At 28.4% G+C, this 19,762-nt stretch overlaps 2 protein-coding genes across 3 annotated transcripts in view; one reads left to right on the forward strand and one right to left on the reverse strand.

Moving 5' to 3' along the window:
• LOC129959055 (autophagy-related protein 13 homolog) overlaps window positions 1–2,351 on the forward strand; it is a 30,466-nt gene extending 28,115 nt beyond the window's left edge. Inside the window, exon 6 of one of the 2 annotated variants that reach the window (XM_056071850.1) lies at window positions 2,126–2,351. In XM_056071850.1, coding sequence (XP_055927825.1) covers window positions 2,126–2,335 — 210 coding nt within the window. In that variant the 3' untranslated portion in view covers window positions 2,336–2,351. Of the gene's footprint in view, window positions 1–2,122 lie in introns of both variants that reach the window. The other variant, XM_056071849.1, reaches the window with a different exon arrangement.
• A 26-nt stretch (window positions 2,352–2,377) lies between these two features.
• LOC129959054 (NF-X1-type zinc finger protein NFXL1-like) overlaps window positions 2,378–19,762 on the reverse strand; it is a 67,728-nt gene continuing 50,343 nt past the window's right edge. Inside the window, exons 12-16 of the mRNA XM_056071848.1 lie at window positions 14,746–14,905; window positions 11,156–11,266; window positions 6,807–6,938; window positions 4,014–4,250; window positions 2,378–2,830 (exon numbers count right to left, since the gene is read on the reverse strand). Of these exons, the coding sequence (XP_055927823.1) occupies window positions 2,408–2,830; window positions 4,014–4,250; window positions 6,807–6,938; window positions 11,156–11,266; window positions 14,746–14,905 (1,063 nt within the window). The 3' untranslated portion in view covers window positions 2,378–2,407. The remainder of the gene's footprint in view (window positions 2,831–4,013; window positions 4,251–6,806; window positions 6,939–11,155; window positions 11,267–14,745; window positions 14,906–19,762) is intronic.

Here is a 19,762-nt window from a genome sequence, read left to right on the forward strand (position 1 = left end):
TGCTTTAAAAGTTTCAACTGTTCATTTTTTTATAAATATGATCTGAAATGGATTTCTATATTTTCCAGTTCCATATATCGATCAATTCAAAAGATGATCTTATTTATGTTAAAAAGTTAAATTCTAATTTACGACAATTATTTTATTAAATTTCAGTTTATAACATTAAATAAAAGTTTTTGATCCAGAAAAAGCTATAAAAGTGTATATATATATATATATATATATATATATATATATATATATATATATATATATATATATGATATTTTAAACTCTAATTTCAATTTAATTAATTTCCAAGGTTTTATCTTAATTTAGCCCATAGTAACGTGCTTGTGATTTTAAAGTCTCTCCTTTCTTAAATTGAAAAGGCATTTTAAAGGATGTCAAAATTTAAGAGACAAAAAAATATTAAATAATGAAATGCAGTTAATATTAACCAAAGAAAGATTAATAAAATATAAAAGAAGTAAGCTAAGCGAATATAAAGATACGTGCAACTGCGACTAAAGCGAGAAGACGAATGAGCAACATGCTTTCTTTTATCACTTCACATTGACGCCAAGAAAAAGAATACCCCCCCAGACTTCTATCCGATTCCACCCATTCAAAATGGATAGTCCCTACCGGAACCCGTTTCTATAACGCCCGCCGTAAATATAGACGATTGTCTAGCAGTGTTCTTGTCGTGGACAGACAGTAATTATGTTGATATATTCTCTGCACAGTCATTTTGGGAATTACGTATATCAGCATGACGGTAATTTGAAAAATAAATAAGCCAAAATGTCAATTTCTTTATCATTTGTATAACGCCTTGTTCTCCTCGGGGTAATAAGAACCCTGTAATTAGTAGCAACTATTCAGTAAACACATTTTTTAGAAGGATAGCGGAAACTCGAAAAAGAACGTCTGTATTTCTTTGCAACTTGTTAGTATTACTATTACATACAATGTAAATCAACATTTCAAACGTTTCTTGCTAATGAAATATGCCATTCTATTAGAAAGCATTACGTTCATAATTGCAAATAAATCGTTTTTTGTATTTCACTACTTTTTTGAGATATCTTAAATTTTTTGTATGATACATGCTTATATCGAAATCTGAATATAATAAGTGCTCCCAAAAATTTGTGATAAGTCCCTCTAAATTTAAGTACATTTCTGCAAATTTTATTGATAGAAGCGCGAAACTTAGTATGTGCATAGATGAATGCAATAGAATCATTTTATTGAGAGCTTTGTACTACGAGGTCCATTGTAAAAATTATTTTTAAAAAATCTTTCCTATTATTCTCCACAGAAAGTCAAAATATTTTCATACAATTGCCTCCTTATTTGGTTATTGAAAGTATAAGCAAGGTGCAATATTTAAAAAAGATAAACACTGTTAGCAACTACACTTTCTTGAAACAACGTATATAGCATTTTCAGGTATTGATTTATATGGTTAAAGAACCAATACAATTCAGATATATTTTGTATTTTTTTTTTTTTTTTGAGACTGTCTATTGGTTTTAAAATATTCTATTTTCACTTTTTACTTTTTTGATTACAAATTAGTAAAATGAAAACTTCTTTATTATGAAAATTTATTAAATATGTGCTAATATCACATATGGTACAGAAGTGCTAATTTTGGAACCAAAACTATTAAATTTGACTAATTCTAACATAAAATGATCTAAAACAAATATTAATGTGCATAGATAATTTTGTTTATTTGTCCAGCCTTTTCAGTGGTGCCCTCCTCCCCAAGAAATATATGAAAATCATTATGAGAAAAACTTGTATATTTTTTTAGACATAATTTTTAATGTAATTAGTTCTAGAAATTCGACTCAAAACCAGTAGCATGTCTTTACTTTTTAGGGAACTGGGAAAATTATATTGCATGCAAAGAAATTATGTAGTTAAAAACATTTTCACCAATTACAAGAAGAAACTTCAACTATAGAATTAAATTGAATCATGCAAATCTTTTTAAGAATTTACAGATATTTCGATAAAGTTTTTAACTGGTGAATTTTTCATGCCAAAATGGTAATATTTATTGTGATCTATTCAAGTATGTAATTTTACCTTTCAGTGTTATATTTTCTTTCTTTTTACTTAGAAGCCCCCTTTTGCCGATTGTGATGGAGAAAATGACATTGGTGCTTTCTTCCGTGAATGCCAGAGTGCTCCTCCGCTTGCTTCATTTTCTATCCAGCCTACTTTAGAAGAGCAAGTAACTGATATTACAACCCAACTGGTGAAATTTGAAACTAGTATGAATGAATTTGATAGCTTTGTTGATTCTATTTGTCACTTAGATGTTGGTAAATAAAAGCTGATTAGCATTGCTTAATGTCTACTTACCATACAATCATTCATCAAGTAAATAAACTTTATTTATAATTTATTTTAAACTTATGAAATAATATATTAGAGATAAAATTACACACAAAATGGCAACTGAAGATCCTAGTACAACAATCTTGCTTTGATGGTAATTCTGGTCATCTTCTATATTTTTCTTTCTTTTCTTCTTTTTTCCTTCTGTTTTCTTCAAAAATTCTTCTAATTCTTTTTCTTGAATTTTCTTATTTTCAGCTTCCTTTTTAGAAATCTTTTCATTTTCTAAAGCTTTCAAGGATTCCTGATATTTTATACATTCTGCATCACATGGGAGACTAATATTATTTTGTAATAAGGTAGCACACTGCATGTCCTTCTTTTTCCTTTTACAGGGACATCTAAGTACTACTTTCTTTTTGCATAACTTTTGATCCGAACATGACCCTGAGTGACATAATAAAATGCAACGATGACCACATGCCATCTGAAATAGAAAGTGAGAAAATTTTTCATAATAATACAAGAAAACTATTTTCATATTATGTAAATATCAAATCTACGAAATTCATTATGAGTAATGATTTCAACTATTCAAAGAACTTGAATACGCACGAAAGGGATACTGTATAGATATTAAAAAGGTAATCAAAAATGTGCAGATTCTATCATCTAATTAACAATGATATCATTGGTGTATAATGGATTTTTTAAAAAATAAAATTGCTATATTTAAAAGAATTCATGGAGTACTTATAACCTTTTGATCTGTAGTTTAGTAATTCTCCCTTAGCAGCAATATTGGGGGTATTTTGACTTTTTTCAAATGATACATTCATTTACAGCATGCCCTATGATTATAAAGAAGTTTAACATACCAATCCACTGTCAGTGCTTGGCTGACAGGAGACTGGATATGTTTGACCAAGCAACTACTCCTGGTGGATGGTATTTATTTTATAATTATGAAAATAAAATTCTACAATGAATGACGGTACAATAATAAATTGGTTCTGTTTTGCTTGCGCTAATACCGAACATAATACTTAGATTTTTGTATACTAAGTTGAGAGGGAGTGAATATTTATATTTTATCTATTAATGATAATTGATTGGGAAGTATTACACAAATGTTTACTTTTGAGGGTCAAAACAGCTTCTTGAAACATCTTGTCATTTTCTTTTGACCAATAAACCGTCTCCTATATACTCAAACACATCATTTAATGGAAATGGATTATCTTTATTCTGCAGTATTAAGATTTTCATTATTGTGGGTTGAAAATTTCAATCTTTCTTTAATCAATAAAGTACAGTTTGTCAGGGAAAAAGGTGCAATTAAAAATGCTGCCCGATATAAATCTTTCGCAGTAACAGGATAGTTCAATGTTTGGTATGTGTGCACATATGTACAAAAAAAAAAAAAAAAAATGTCAATTTACTTGAAAAGAGGATTTTGAGGGATATTTATTAGAAGTTTTCAATATGATTAAGTATGTTCACTTTCCTTCCCCAGCTAAAAGCCGTGGAAAAGAAAAGTTGTTCACTTTTGCTTTCTCACTTGGTTGCATGAGTTATTTCCCCAAAAAAGTTAATTTTATAGCTGAAAAAATGAACATTTAAATCAGTGGACCTATTCAGCAAAATAAAAATCTGGATCGGATATTTACCTCCTTTGGACACCTATTAGAACAGCACATTAATTCAGCCTTTTTATTTTCATCGGCAGACGTCCATTCCTCACAAAGTATATACATTGTGTTAATCTGGCAATGGCATTTCAACTTAATATGCTGCTTACAAGGTTTACACTTTCCAGGATGACAGGGTAGAGGACATGGATGAGTACATCCTGGTTTCGGAGGGCTTTGGCAAGATTCTTCACAGGTTTCACATTTATCACTTGGCTAAAGAAAGGGGGGAAAGCAATATTAAGAGAAAGGTATTGCCAAAATGTTATACATGTGCAAAACGTTAGCTGTGTACACTTAACAACTTAAGAGAAAGTAAGAGTAAATTGCATCATACAACTAACAAACACAAAAATTAGTTTTATTGATATTGTTTCAAAGTATCCTTGTAGATTCGTAGACTAGAAAAATGTATGGGTTCACACATAAAAATGTATTTATAAAGTAGTAATAATAGTCAATAAAATTAATTCATGTCACATTACAGTTAAATATAACTGTACACAGCTTCTGATTGTATGATGTTTTATGCTGTACTATGATATTTTTCTTTCTACAAAATACACTATGTATTTAGTATAGGGAATTTGACAAGATGAATTGAAGTAAATAACAAATGTAAATACAAAGTTCATTCACAAATGAAAACAGAATAGAAAATAATTGCAAATTTACAAGAAGTATAAAACACAATTCAATACAAAAGGGCTTACATTAGTAGTCATTACTTAGAATTTTTTTTTAGATAACCTCTATCTTCTAGTTTCTCTTGTTTTTGCCTAAACGAGAAGTGAGCTGCAAAGGGGAAAAGCATTTTTTAGACGAAAATTAGCAACTTCTTACCAAAGCACTTAGTGTTAAAATTTGAGTACTTTCTACAAATCTTAGTTTGGCACCAAATTTTGTAAGAGATCAACCATGATGATATAAACTGGCTACAATATTTTTGTTCGAATAAAGCAGTTAGTTTCCTCTCTTTCCCACTTTAAAATGTTTAACAGAGTGAAAACTGTGTAAAGATTATTTGTTTTTTAGCAAAGATCTTGAAGAAAGATTTAATAATTTTATGAGAGAAATAATTGACGAACTATTGCAGTGCAAATTAATCATGCAAAATGGAAGCAATAGTCATTTTAATTCAGAACGAATATTAAAGATAATCTACAGAATTATTTTATAGCAATATGTAGGTTGTAATAATATATACCAAAGAACTCATGATCTTGTTAGCTCTTTGATAACTATTGTTATATGAAAATAATCCACCTGTCTTGTTAAATATATAACATCAATGAAATATCAAAAGATCAATAAACTTCAAAGTGTAATAAAAGTGCTTCAACAGTGAAACTAGTTTTTTAAAGCAAACATTGGAATATAATTTAGACTTTGCGATTGTTCTTGATTTTTAATTTAGAATACAGAAAAGGTACAATATTTAAACAATATACAGTAAACTCGTTAAGTCTTGTTAAAAAAAATTCAATCAAATAATAAATAAAAATGAGATATTTTAAGTTACACACACAAAACAATTGACTGATTTGTTTGTAAAAAAGTAAACCAACTAATTTGCAAGTAAATAAATCTATTGTTTTTTTAAGTCATAAATATATATGTAGACCTTCTAATGTAAATAAAAATTGCGCAAAAGCCATTTGTTTTTTGCGTTCTTTTTGGATCATTCGCGGATAATCGGGATATCGCTATACATATTATAATGTTTTTTCGCATATATTAAAATGTTAGCTCTTTTACTTGCTTACTTCTTAGTAATATCACTTAAACGCACACAATCACTATAAATATTATTTTAAGAACTATGATTTTTGAAAAAGATATAACACCATAAAGTGAAAATGCAAACAAAATTTTACCAATCAACGGATACACACAGAATTATTTATAATAATTTACAATATGTCAACTTTAATCATAGCTAATAGTTAATTTCTAAATCGAATAAATATGTACAGATATTCAAATTCGAAAATTGCTCTCAATGATGTAAATAATTATATTTTGTTCTGTTTCGGTCTAAAAGTGTATGGCTAAAAAATTAAACATTTGAATTTTTTATGTGATTTCCAGATTCTATAAATCATATTTAGTAGCATATTCTTAGCATATTAATATTTCGTAATTTTTCAATATTACACTTTTGACTGAAACATAAAATAAAGTGCTCTAGATCATTTAAAGCCCCTTTTCTTCCACTGGAATTATATGCATATCTAGAAAGGTTTAGATATTTGTTGAAGGGGCACCATTCAAATGGACACTGTATAATAATAATAATTTGGTCACTATTTTATAAATCTTAGACACCATTTTTAATTAAATTTTGAAATCATTTGTGTTTGCTTCATTTTAAAACTTTCAATTTTATATAAACCAATAAAAAATGCACAGACTTGACTTGAAAAATAAAAATCAAAGTAGGCAATTTTCATTAAAATAATATGAGCAAAAGATCTGTCATTTTCTGCAGTGGTGAAGAAAAGACAAGACTTTGCATGCAACAATTACCTTTACAAAAAATAAATAAATAAAAATTCTTCCGTCACTAAAAGAAATTTAGCAGTTAACAATGTAAAAAAAAAAAAAAAAAAGAAGAAATATAACAAAAAGCTAAAAAGTAAATTTAACATTTTCAAAACTAACCTGAATAATTTAATTTGAGAGAAAATAAAAGAATACTGGAGCCCTCTCTCCTATATTTTTGCAATGGAAGTATTTTTTTAATGATGAAAATAACCGAAAATGTTTTACCTTAGTCAAATCATTAATATTATCGACACTATGACACTCTAAAGAACATGTATGATTCCCACAAGACAAAGGCCGTCCGCACATTCTGCCACATGAAGTTGTCTGAGCACCGCTACAAGGAAGATTTTGAATCTAAAAAAAATACAAAAATTTGGAATTATTGAAACTGATTGAAGTGTGGGTAAAGTATGTGATTTTGCAACTAAATATTTGAATTCTCACATATCGTATTATTATTATAACATATAATTAACAAAAATGCCAAGTATAAAAATTCAATGTAAAAAAAAAAAAAAATATGTGAAGGGAAAAGGTGTGTATATCGAATCGAACTATTACTGGATATTTTTGCAACTTCTTGAGTTTGGAATGAATTTTCTTTGTTTTAAGTTCGAATCAAAACAATCAAGGAAGAAGCCTTGATATTTTATTTAAGTCCGTAGTATTAATTTTAGGTGTGGTTACATCTCTATCAAATTAGTTCAGTTTAAGTTTTTAAACTAATAATTAATAAACTGTCGCAGAATAATTGACATTGAATGATGAAACGATTTCTCTAAAGTTACATAATCTCATTAAACTCCAAGACGAATATAAGTTTCCTAAAAATTCGAAAATGTACTGAAGTTTAGTAAAGAATTCTTTATTCAGAATTCTAATTTCGTAGTCTTAATTTAATTTTAAAGTAATATTCTTGGATTAAAAAATGAAGTTAATTTTTTTTATTATTCAGCATGTACTTTAACTAGCATTAGCATTTTAAGTACTTTAACTAGCATTAGCATTTTAAGTACTTTAACTAGCATTTTACTAACATTTTTTTTTAATGTTTTCAATGAATACGGAATCGATTGCGGAGTTATTTTCTTAAATTTAATCCGATGTGAAAAGTTTCCGAATTCATTTTCTTTAGTAAAAATTCGCCTCAAAGATTCAGTGAAAGCTTACCCCAGTTCAACTCAGTTTTAAAATAAAAATAATAACTGCACAATATACATTAAATATGGACGGCTCTTTCTTTCCTAAAAGACACCATAATGATATAATTACAAAAAAGCTTTTTAAAAATGTTAAAATTGTTTCAAAAGTTTTTAATGAATTGCTCAGGAAATGCTTTAAACCACTGAAAAAAGTTTAAATGAGAAATATAAATAGTTATGTATGTGACAATTGATATATTAGAAAAATATAAGACGAATATGCATTCCAATGATCTCATTTAGAGAGGAATAAGTTTGCAGGAGACCCCTGCAAGGATGTTCTTGGAAGGGGAGGGTCTTTGGTAATAATCGCATAAAATGTATATTTCAATTCGTCAGTCATCATATAATAAAATATAATTTTAAATGCTTTTACGTATTTTAACTGTATTGTAGTTAATAACTTTTATAATTGTTATATTAATTAATTTTTATAAATAATTTACTTAATCTATTTGATAATTAAGATGTATTGGTCGCATGATAGGTCATATTCGCCCAAAGTAGTTTTATATGTTATTATTTAGGTATAAATTCAACTCTTCCTTCGCGACATAATTTTTTTAGAAAGGTAATATGAAGATTGCAGATTAAAAAAAAAAAAAAAAAAAGAGGAGAGAGGGAGCTGTTTTGGTATTTTCCCTGGATACCAATTTATGAAAGTATGCCTCTGCATATAATTCAAAAAGTTGCTCAATTCTATTAAAATAGAATCGATTTCTTTTTCTTGTCACAGGACCATGAAGAATGATTTTCATCTTGCTATACCAAAGCTTGTTTAGCTTTTCTCCTCAGATTTAAACACTCATATTTCTGGCAAATATATAATTGAGAAAGAACTCATCCAAAAGTTTACGAATGAAGGTACATATTAAGTCCTGACATTCATCTATAAATAACTCGACAAATCTGTTGACTGTTTTTTGCGAATTTTTAGTATTTAGTCCCCAAAGAATTCAGAATTAAATATGCTAGTATCGACATACGAATTTTTATTTGAAAAATCAAAGAAAAGCTGGTTACAATTTTCATGCCTTCATAAACATTTCTCAAAACACTGAAAATTTTTAAAAAGCCATTGACCATCTTTTGCATATTTCGTTTTAAAAATGTTAAAAAAGGATAATCTATATGAAAAAATGTAAAAAATAGTTGGATAATTTTGGTCAATGATGAGAAAAACCCCTGTTAGATAGATAGGACACATATACATTTGTTGCATTTAGCAACAAATTTATATGATTGAAACTGGTATTATAAATGTGCTCTTTTCAACATATTTCAAATTGTTCCACATTTCAACTGTTCGTTCAGAAGCAGCTACTATATTCTAGTTTTCCAAAAATTCGCGAGAAGTTTCCAATTCTTTGAAAATTTGAAACATAACCCTTCTCTTCTCGCAGGCAAGCCTTTGAATAAATAATACACATTAGATAAAAAAAAAATCCCATGCAAGCTACAACTGCTCTATATTATTGAGTAAAGTTAAAAATTCTTTTTGTATTTTATCATCCATTAAATTAAAAATTTCCAATTTCCGATGGACTATTCATTGAGATAGATAAAATCTTTATCAAATCCAATTTTCTCGCAGAACACAAAGATTTACGGCTGTGCAAATGCCCATTAAAGTTGAAGTCACATATCTGGTTTCAGCCTCCCCCCCCCCCATTCCTCTACAAAGAGTAAATTCCTTTGCTTTGTTTCAATGATTGATTGACATTATCAAAAATTAGACACTAAACATTTTGATCAGCCTGATTCCTAAATAGAACACTCTGAATATTTGGAACATTGGGATATAGAAAAAGAACCCTTATAAGAGTTATACGAATAACTCTCCACACACTTCAAAGACCATTTTATTTTTGCATCGAAACACTGTGAAGACAAAATGAATGACATAATAATGTTATCTCCAACTACTGGGCTTGTTGAAGATTCTTTCATTTCCTTGAGTAGTAATCTTGCTTGTTGTACCCCCTTTTCCTGTCTTCCAAACAACACACAGAAAAAAGATTGATGATTAACAGACTTTCCAAATCAGCATCTGTTTTTCTGTTTGCCTGTTGGAATTCTCAAAACAAAACCAACAGCCGAGTCGAATTTTTGAGAAAAGAGTCACAATGTTGAAAAAAATACATAACAGCCATTTTATTATGTTGTTGAGTTGGCTATCCAAACCAGACGTCTAAGTTTGCATCCTGAACTGCAGCCGGAATACGGACAGAGTGGAAAAGTCGGAAAATCAGTTTTTCGCGTTTATAAAGCTATATTATAAAAGGAAAGGCTTTAATCTAAACCTTTTAGTTACTTTATATTGAATGCTAAGATAACTTAATTATATTAGTAAGTAGATTTAAAAAAAAAAAAAAAACTTAAATTTGGAAAAATACGATTTTTTTTTAATCTAAGGAAAATTTTGTAATTCATTGAAAGATGTATTAAACAAAAGAAAAATAGTATAAATTTTAAGTTGATATCAACATTGTTTTTCAAAAAAAAAAAAAAAAATTATTTTGCTAAAGGGGAAAAAAAACAAAAAAAAAACAGCCTACTAAATGTATTTTTTTTTATCTGTCCGAATTTGTGGACTGAAAAAAAATCCTATTCAAGAAATGTTTTACGATTTCAGATGGTATAATAATGGTCGATAGTTAGAAAAACGTAATGAAAACAAAATATGAGAATAATCTTACTTAGAGGCAGCACGTTTTCAAAAATCGTTAAATAGTAGCGTTTCCGAGTGTTACGGTCATGGGAAAATGTAATCAGATTTAATAAGTGAGACAAAATGACATTTTCAAGTTTACTTTTCATTTCTCTGTCTCAAAAAATTGACAGTTATAATGCCATCTGAAATCGTAGAGCGACATTTTTAGAATACGATATTTTTTTTTCGATCGAAAAAAGTTGATGCCCATTTCGCTTATTTTTCAAGGATTTAATGGAAAACAAAATTCAAGGAATTGTCAAGGACCACCGGAATCATGCATATTAATTTTGTGAAAAACAATATTTCTAGTTAACAGTACCTAGACAATTGATATGATTACATAAAATATAAAATCAACACAAAAGTATTAATTACTTTTCAAGAAAAGAATTATTTAAGGTTCTATATAAATTTTTTTCTTCAAAAACATCTGAAGAAATATACTTCAGTAATGGAATAGTCTGATTTAGTGCATATCAGATTAGATTTTTACGATATTTAAATATCGAATAAATTAATGAAACTAACAAAAGATAATATGGAAGTGAAAACATTATATCTTATGGTTAGCAAGTTTAGAACAGAAATACTATTTATTCATTAATAAAGTAAATTTATATAAAACATATTTAATATATATAAATAATATTTACCTCATGCCCTCCCAAACATGTAACTGGAACAGGAACTGGGCAAGGAGGGCAAGGCTTGGAAACTAATTCCATTCGATATGAATTTCTTAAATCCCAGGGTCCTTCTTTTTTCTAGAAAAATAGAATTATATATAACTGCATCTAACAATTTATTTATCTAAAGATTTCGGCTGAGAAAAATTAAAAACAAAACATTTTTAAAAGTGAAGAATTAATACTGAAACATTTTTCATAAGAAACAAAATATTTAGTAAGTTTCTTATTAAATACAGAAATATACCTCTGCCTAAAAATAAACTTTACAATGGGTTTATCAGTACAGTCGCAAAAAAAAAAACACCTCTATAACTTTGTTGTTTATTATCGTTAACTGAGTAAATTAACTACTATATCGAAATTTTTCCATCACGGTTATCAATTTTTTTTACTGAATCGATTAGTCACCATGAAATTAACCTCTCAATCAAATTTTATAAAATTCTGATAATAATTGGGGGAGTTATAGGGTTTTGAATCCTATCCGCTTCCAATGTTAAATGTATACTATGAACTTTCGGCGATATCTTGGAAACTATTATATATTTCTTAAAAATGTTTTCACTCACCTAAAGTAAACTATCATATTTTATAAAGTCTTTAAATAAATGCCTAAATAACACAAATTTAATATTTTTAAGAATTTTTTACATGGCAGCAAAGCTGACATGCTAAAATGCCAGAATGCAAAAAATTGTGCTCATACCCTAAGTAGTTTTCGAAATATTCACAAAAATTGTAAAATTCCCACATTCTATTTGCAACGCCCACTTTTTGAGGGACCATATATTAAACTTATTTGTATTTGTAGATTAATTTTTATGAAGCACGTGTTTAACGGCCATTATAATATCGTAGTTAGTTAAATATTAAATTTAATTTCAGATTAGACGATTTTAATTGAATTCATTAATAGCTCACAGTAGTAAATAAATCTTCTATCCGATTAAAATAATTGATACGCCTGAAAATAAAAATCCATCCTTTTAATAAGCTCCGATAATTTCAATGGCTTAAAATGTTTTTGCAATATTCTCATTTCCTTAATAAGCGACATTTTGAAGCGAAAAAAAGGGGGGGGGGGAGGATAAACAACGCGTATTTTATTCGTCATAAAAATTAAGATGTATGCTAATTTCTTACGGCGGGATCAATTAAAAAAAGACTAAATGATTAATTGATTTTAAAAGCAATGAAAATTCTTTAATATTTAAATAAAAAGAATTTATATGTACTGAAAAAAAATTTTCATATAAAAAAAATCTGAGTCGTATCTGTTTATTCTTCCAAAATTCCTGGGATAACCCCCCCCCAAAGTATTATTTTTCTACTATCAAGCTGAGATTTATTTAATATATGGTCCCCGATTGGTTGACTCTTTTTGGGCGGAATTTTCAGCAAACAAAATTAAGTATCTCAAGAACTACTGCGAATTTCAGAATGAAATTTGATACACATACATAAAAAGACCTGCTGAATCAAATTATTAAAAAATCTCGACTACTTTAATCGAAAAATTTCGAAATAGTAGTTAATTAATTCGGTTAATCAGTTTGTCTTCACAACCCTGTCCCTTTAATCCCTTTCCATCGACACCAACTGTGTGAAGATGGGATAATAAATAACAAAGTTACAGAGGTTTTGAATTTTTTTTGAAGACTATGTTGATTAGAAAAATATGTGATTTGTATAAAACAAAACTGTCCTTTTTAAAGTTGGCATTGAATCACGGATAAGGATATTTTAACATTGAAGCATGATAAAAAAAATCCTGATCCGGTAATCTATACTACTTATAATAAAGCTCAATGTGTGTGTGTGTGTTGGCGCTCTACAGGCCAGACCGTTTGAAATACAGCTACCAAATTTGGTACATGTATACCTTGGAGGTCGGGAATGTGCACCTGGGGTTCCTTTTTTCGAATTTTTAATTAGAATTTTAATTATTAATTAAAAAATAACTTTCCCACCAAAAAAATCTTCCATTTTTCCCACCGCCAACTTTTTCGCCAAAAAAATCTTCCATTTTCCCCACCGCCAAACGAGTAAGGCTTCAGTTTTTTCTTCTCCCAACAGTAATGAGGTTAGGGTTAATATTTTTCGGCGGATTATTTCAAACGATTCTGTTAATTTTCTTAATGTTTGATGCATTTAAAATTAAACATTGTTAATGAATCGATCTTTCAGATTCATTCTGAAGTACTTTTGAATTAAAATAAAACAGAATAAAGGAAATTAAAAATTTCTAATCCGCATAGCGTTACCCCAACTGGCGTAGAAAAAATCACGTATTTGCGTTACGTAACTGGCGTTGAAAATTCACGCATGCGCATTATGTTCTGAATTCCGCATTCTGTTGACAATTATAATCAACAGATGCGGACTGGATTTAAATTATTCTTAGGTTCGTTGTATGCTTTTGTAATTAATTTATGTTAGTTATATATTTTTTGTATATGCTTATAGTTTTAAGTACATCGTTTTATAAGTAGTTTTTTTAAAACCTGTTTTCAACCTTTTATTTTAAACGATTCGTTTTATTTTCTTAGTGTTTGATGCATTTAAAATTAAACATTGTTAATGAATCGATCTGTCCATGATGAATCTAAGAAAATTTTGTTGACAAATTCTTGAGATATTACATAAATTAAAAAAGATATTCTTTAGTGTCCATAAAGTTTAAACGCTGAGTGACTCTATTTTCATTAATCAGATTATTAAAAAAAATGCTTTGTGTCAGTAAAAAAATATTATTATATTAATTGCAGATTAATTCTTTCCACTTTAATTTAAAGCATAAATTCTACGGGTGCTAACAGAAAATTAGAGAGATACATATTACGTTATAACTGAAGGCCTTTATAATATTATGAATGAATTATATGACAATCAAAATTTGAAGTTTTAAAATATTTTGATGAAGAAGCTATTAAAGTAGGAATTGCATAAAATATTTAATTATTAAAATTTCAACGAACATTAAGATTGGCGAACCGGCTGGTCGCCAAAGGCGGCTAGTAAACAATAAATGCTTGCACCAGGTTCCAGAAGAATATTAGATAAGTCATAATGAGAAGCAAGGGATATTTTTCGATGCTGATGAAGTTTACTAATAAGTGCTTCTGATTGGTAATAAATTAAATTTACTTTTAAAGAATGCATATCAATAAACCATATAAAAAATATTACAATGCTTCATAATTTGCGAAAAATTCAGACAATATACATTCAAGCCCATACAGTTTTTTTTTAAATAGATGAATTATAAATCAATATACAACTACATAGTTTGCAGATATTCTAATATTTAATTACACTGCAGAAACAATATACTCATTTCGCCAGTGATCAAAAATATTCAGCCAAACATATAGTACACAATCGAAAAATAAATGCTCTTTCATTTAATATTCAGAAAAGAAGACGACAAATTGCACTCTAATAACTTTAATTAGATTTCTATGCAGCAAGTTATGTAGAATGATATATATTAGAAGACAATATTGCTTGTACATATCTAACTATGCACTTGTTAAAAATCAGAGATTACTTACCTGTTTGGTTTCAATTCTAGTAAGTACAGCAGAGTGACACTTAAAGGAACACGTATGGCCACAATTTAAAGTTTTACCACAAGTTAGCCGGCACGGTGGACATGATCCAAAATGACATTTATGCTTTTGCCTTTCTGGATGATGACAATCAGAAGGCAGTCTGAAACAGAGACGCCCAAAATTCCTCATTAATACCTAATTAGACATAAAGAGATGATGCATTCCAGATATTATCTGAATAAACAGAAATGACATTTAATTAAAAACGAAAAGCTTGAACAAGAACAACAAACTTTATCCACGTAAATATTCATTAATATGTAGAAAAATAGAATACTTCTGAAATTATTTCAGAAATCCACATGCTCGATGCTCATTTAGGCCAATAAAACATTGGGAAATATATAGAGTGCTCCATCAAGATTGTCAAAATTTTGTACAGTCAGATTCTTCGCTTGAAATACATAAAAAAATGCCCAAAGAATTATATTTCTATGACCCATAGTTTTCAACAAAAATACGAAAAATTATGACATCATATCCTGTGTAGAAAAGAGAACTTTACTGGAAACATGAACATTGGTATTAGCATATGTCTACATAGGAAGATGTTCTAAAGGTCCACCAAGCATCCAGGACTAGATTAAGCTCTGTAGAGTAAGGCTGGACAATGATAAAATGTCATCATCGTTATATATCGACCAACATATAACGATATTTCTTGATATATTATCATTTCCTTATTTATTTACTGCTATTATAAATTATAAACAGCATCTCTTAGCTTATTGACTAATCAGAACGATTGAATAATTTTTTTATATCATAAAAAATATTCCAGCTTTTTTTTTTCAATAAAAATAATTAGAAACTAATTATGTTAAAATCACTACAATAAAGTGTGTCAAAGTAATGTTTACATTTTCAATTTATCATATTCCATTTTTGAAATAATACAGTAATTTTTAAATTTTACCTTCTTTATTTCCGATTTAGAAAATGCCATTTTCTCTCATTCTTTATAAAAGAAAAGAAAATGACATAATAATGCCTTTAACAGATAAAATTAAGTAGGTTTAGTAAAATTTGAATTCGAAATCTGAAGTCTAATGTTCTTTTAAAAAGTTTAAGAACTTTTTTTTTAAATTTTAAAAATGATCGGATGGGGATTTGGATCACGGATATTTAAATGTAACGCTCCGAAATAACGCAATGGATGGCGATTAAAAACAGAGCCTTCTGTTAAAATATAGTAAACAATAAAATCGACCTGACCAATGATACAGTCGATAACATTTTGAACCGCATAAATAATACTAGTAGAAGAAATTCTTTAGTCAGTAATCACTGCTTTCCCAGTAAATGTATCCCAGTCTGTCCGCAGGAATACGTAATTCTGAAGATATTGTGTCACATTGTTGCCATCAACAAAGAAGGAAAGTGATTCCTCTTATAGATACCACTTGCTATAACAAAGTTTAGTAAGGGAAGAAGTGCTAGAGTGTAAATAGCCAAATCAACAGAATGAAATGTACCTAGTGGTTCATAGAAATACATCTTCTCGTTATTATTGAGTAGACAGAGATAGTTATCAGAAATGAATTGTTCTATCTGTTACCCTCAAGAATTTATTCTATAAGAACCCGATAAAGTACTGTAACCATTGAAGTCATCTAGTAATGTGAAAGGCACTAGAAGTTGATTAACCAAGACGTTAAGATCATTTTGAGAGATGACACCGTTTGATAATAGGTAAATGCAGTAGACCGTAACTAAGGTTTTGATGTGGACCTGTACAGCCACAGCCTGAAAGGAAGTATATAGGTTAAGGATGGTACTAGGACAAATGTAATATCTTAGCTGGATAAATGTTATAAAATCTGTTTAAAATTAAATGACGTTTAGCATCCGTTGCAAAACAGATGCATCTGGAGCTCAGTTATTTTAATGATTTTTAAACCTAATTCATAAATGTATTAAAAATTATTACAAAACTGCTTTATCATTATTTCTGGAAGATATTTAAGATGTTTAAAATAAATAAAGCATTAAAAAATTTGCTTGCTTTGTAAATAGATCTAAAAATAAAAGATACAAAATTCTTTTATTATATTTAAATAGAATTTTGTTGTTAGAATCTTTTAATTTAGGGAACAGAAAATTTATTCCGAAATGACATGCCTACTGTAAGTATTTTTATATATTAAAATCTGACAGTTTATAAAGAAATATTAACAAAAATTAGGTATAAACGGAAAAAGGGGAGGAGAGACAATGAATGGCAACAAAAATACAAATTTAAATTTTCATCTGACTCTTATCCTATTTTCGTTTCCGTTAGATGAGATTCACATAAAGAAGCAAAAGATAAAAGTTCCAAATAAACAATAATTTAAGCATCGCAAACGAAAATGAATTGATAGCATCGATTTACTGCATCGCGATTCATTGTGAAGTAAGATTCGTGGTCATGATACATATAGGTAGAGCCGGCCTTCTGTATAAAGAGGCCTGGGTGCAAGAAGCCATTTGTGGCCCCTAAATTTTTTGTAAAGTAGAAAAATTACAAACACAAAAATATATTACTATTACATGTTTATTTAATGCTTGACTTTGTTTTTGCTATTAACGTAAAAAAGTTTTAACACAGTTAATGCATTTAGAAATAATTCATTATAATTAATATTTAATATGCATTCCATATATTTTGTACATTGATTGCAACCCTTTTCTTCGAAATCAAATCCGTAACAAACCAATTTCCTGGATTAGATTTAATCAAATCTTTGTTATAAAACTTTACAAAGTTTTTGGAGCATTTTTCTTATTCGTATTTTTCTAAATTAATGATTGAAATAATTAATTTGGAAAAATATAAATTGATTAGAAATACTTTTAAATCTATCTTCTACCTGTGCAATAACAGTATCAATTACAGTGTTAAAAAATTTGACTTTTTTTTTCTTCTTTTCTGCTAATTTTCATTTTTGACATCCAGAGGGATATTTTCTTGACATGGATATGATTAGATCAAACAATATGAAATATGTTATGAATTATAAGAATTCTATATGCATTCTAACCTAGTAAGTGAGGTAAATGATCGTAAATCTACTTACTTGCATTGGATTGTAACATATCTATAAAATTCATATATTTCCAAACTTGTCGATTTTTCCAGTTAAATGTCTTCTTCTCTTCTTTCCATTATGCAATTATTGTTCAGAATATTATTTTAGTTTTTGATCATACTGGGGCCCCTTCAATCCTGGGGACCCAGTGTATAGCATCCGTCGCACCTCCCAGATGGTCGGCCCTGCCGATAAATCGATTGATCGAAAATCGGCGCAACCCTACAATCGAGGTGCTTAAGCAATGCAAGATTTGGGAGCCTCTATCACCACTCAAACTTCCGAAAATTATTGAGTAGGTAACTAAGCAATCGAGGATTTTAAATAAAGAAGAAACTCAAATTTTTTACTTGAAAATATAACTATTAAATTAGGTATTGCCTGTTCTTGCTGATGACTTTTTGCCATCTATAAGGCAGTGTCATAATTCCATGTTCATAAAAGTTCTGATTTTTGTCAGTAAAAAACTGAATGAAATGAGATTTTGCACCAGCAGCGTCATTAAAAATTTTACCATTTAAAGAGTTCTGCATTGAACAAAATAAATCGGAACCTGAACGGGCAAGGTGAGGGCTATATGGTGCATGTGACAACACATCCCAATCTAGCTCTAATGAGTTTTGGCGAAAGACCAAAATAAATGGCTTAATAGCTTCTGCAAAACAGTTTTAAGCTTCTAATTTTGATAATCATACAACTCATACTATTATAGAAGCTTTACGATATACAATACATTGTACTATATATATCTCTCTCTAATTTTCTGTCAGCTCCCGTAAGATTTACATTTGAATTTGAAATAGAAGACATAAAACTTCAATAAATACGAACACTTTTTTCCTAAACCCAAACATATTTTAATAAAATATGACAACAGAAAATCGAATCTTTCAGCATTGTAATCTTATATGTATCCCAGAGAATTTTTTAATAATTTATGCAATATTTACAAGAATTATTTAATAAAAAATTTCAGTTTCACCTTCAAAAAGATTTAATTGCGGTAAATAATTTATTTTGTTTCAATCAATAAATGTACTTTTGAAAACAATTATGATATCTAAATTTTATACAATCCTTCGTTCCTATACATCATATTCAATAAAATTATCTTGACAATCTAACGTTTCAATTTTCTGAGATCAAGCTTTATCTTTTAAAACTTTGATTATCTTTCTTTTAGAACAATCAATAATTAAATTATTTTCGGCAGTCAGTCTTGTAGAAAGTCCAAGCACTGAATGGCGTATTTTCTTCAAGACTATAGATGGGGAGATTAAAAATCGCGAGCTTTTATAGAAAAGAGATATTTGTATTTTAATAAATCAATACGTTTTAATTCTATTGAACTTTTTTTATTTAAAATATTTGTACCTCAAGAATATTTTATTAAACATGACTCACAAAACAGAGTTTGTAAAAAAATTTAAAATTCGTAATTCATCAGAACCTTTATTGATATAAACTGCCTAAAATATGATTATTTATTTCATTTACTTTTTTTTTATCAGACACATACGCCAATTAAATTTTAGAAATTAGTTATTGGGCCCTAATTCGAGTGGACATCCTGAATATATTAAACTATGTATGATATAAATAAAACTGATTTATAGAATTAATGATATAGCTATTTTGAAACGTCACAGAAAACTTTTTCTCACTTTTATTTTTGTTATAGAAGATATCACATTTCATATTTATTTCATTTCATGCAGGCATGACATTTTCTTAGGTTTAGTTTGTAGTAAACTCTAACTTAATTTTCCAAATGAGTTTTTAATAACCTGATGGCAACGCGCTGATAAAAGCTATTTTTCCCCAAGCATGCCTAAAGTGCTCGTGAAGTTTAAATTTTATTTTAATTTTACGCGAAATAAATAGTT

Source organism: Argiope bruennichi, chromosome X1 (assembly GCF_947563725.1).
Source record: "Argiope bruennichi chromosome X1, qqArgBrue1.1, whole genome shotgun sequence".
Taxonomy (NCBI): domain Eukaryota; kingdom Metazoa; phylum Arthropoda; class Arachnida; order Araneae; family Araneidae; genus Argiope; species Argiope bruennichi.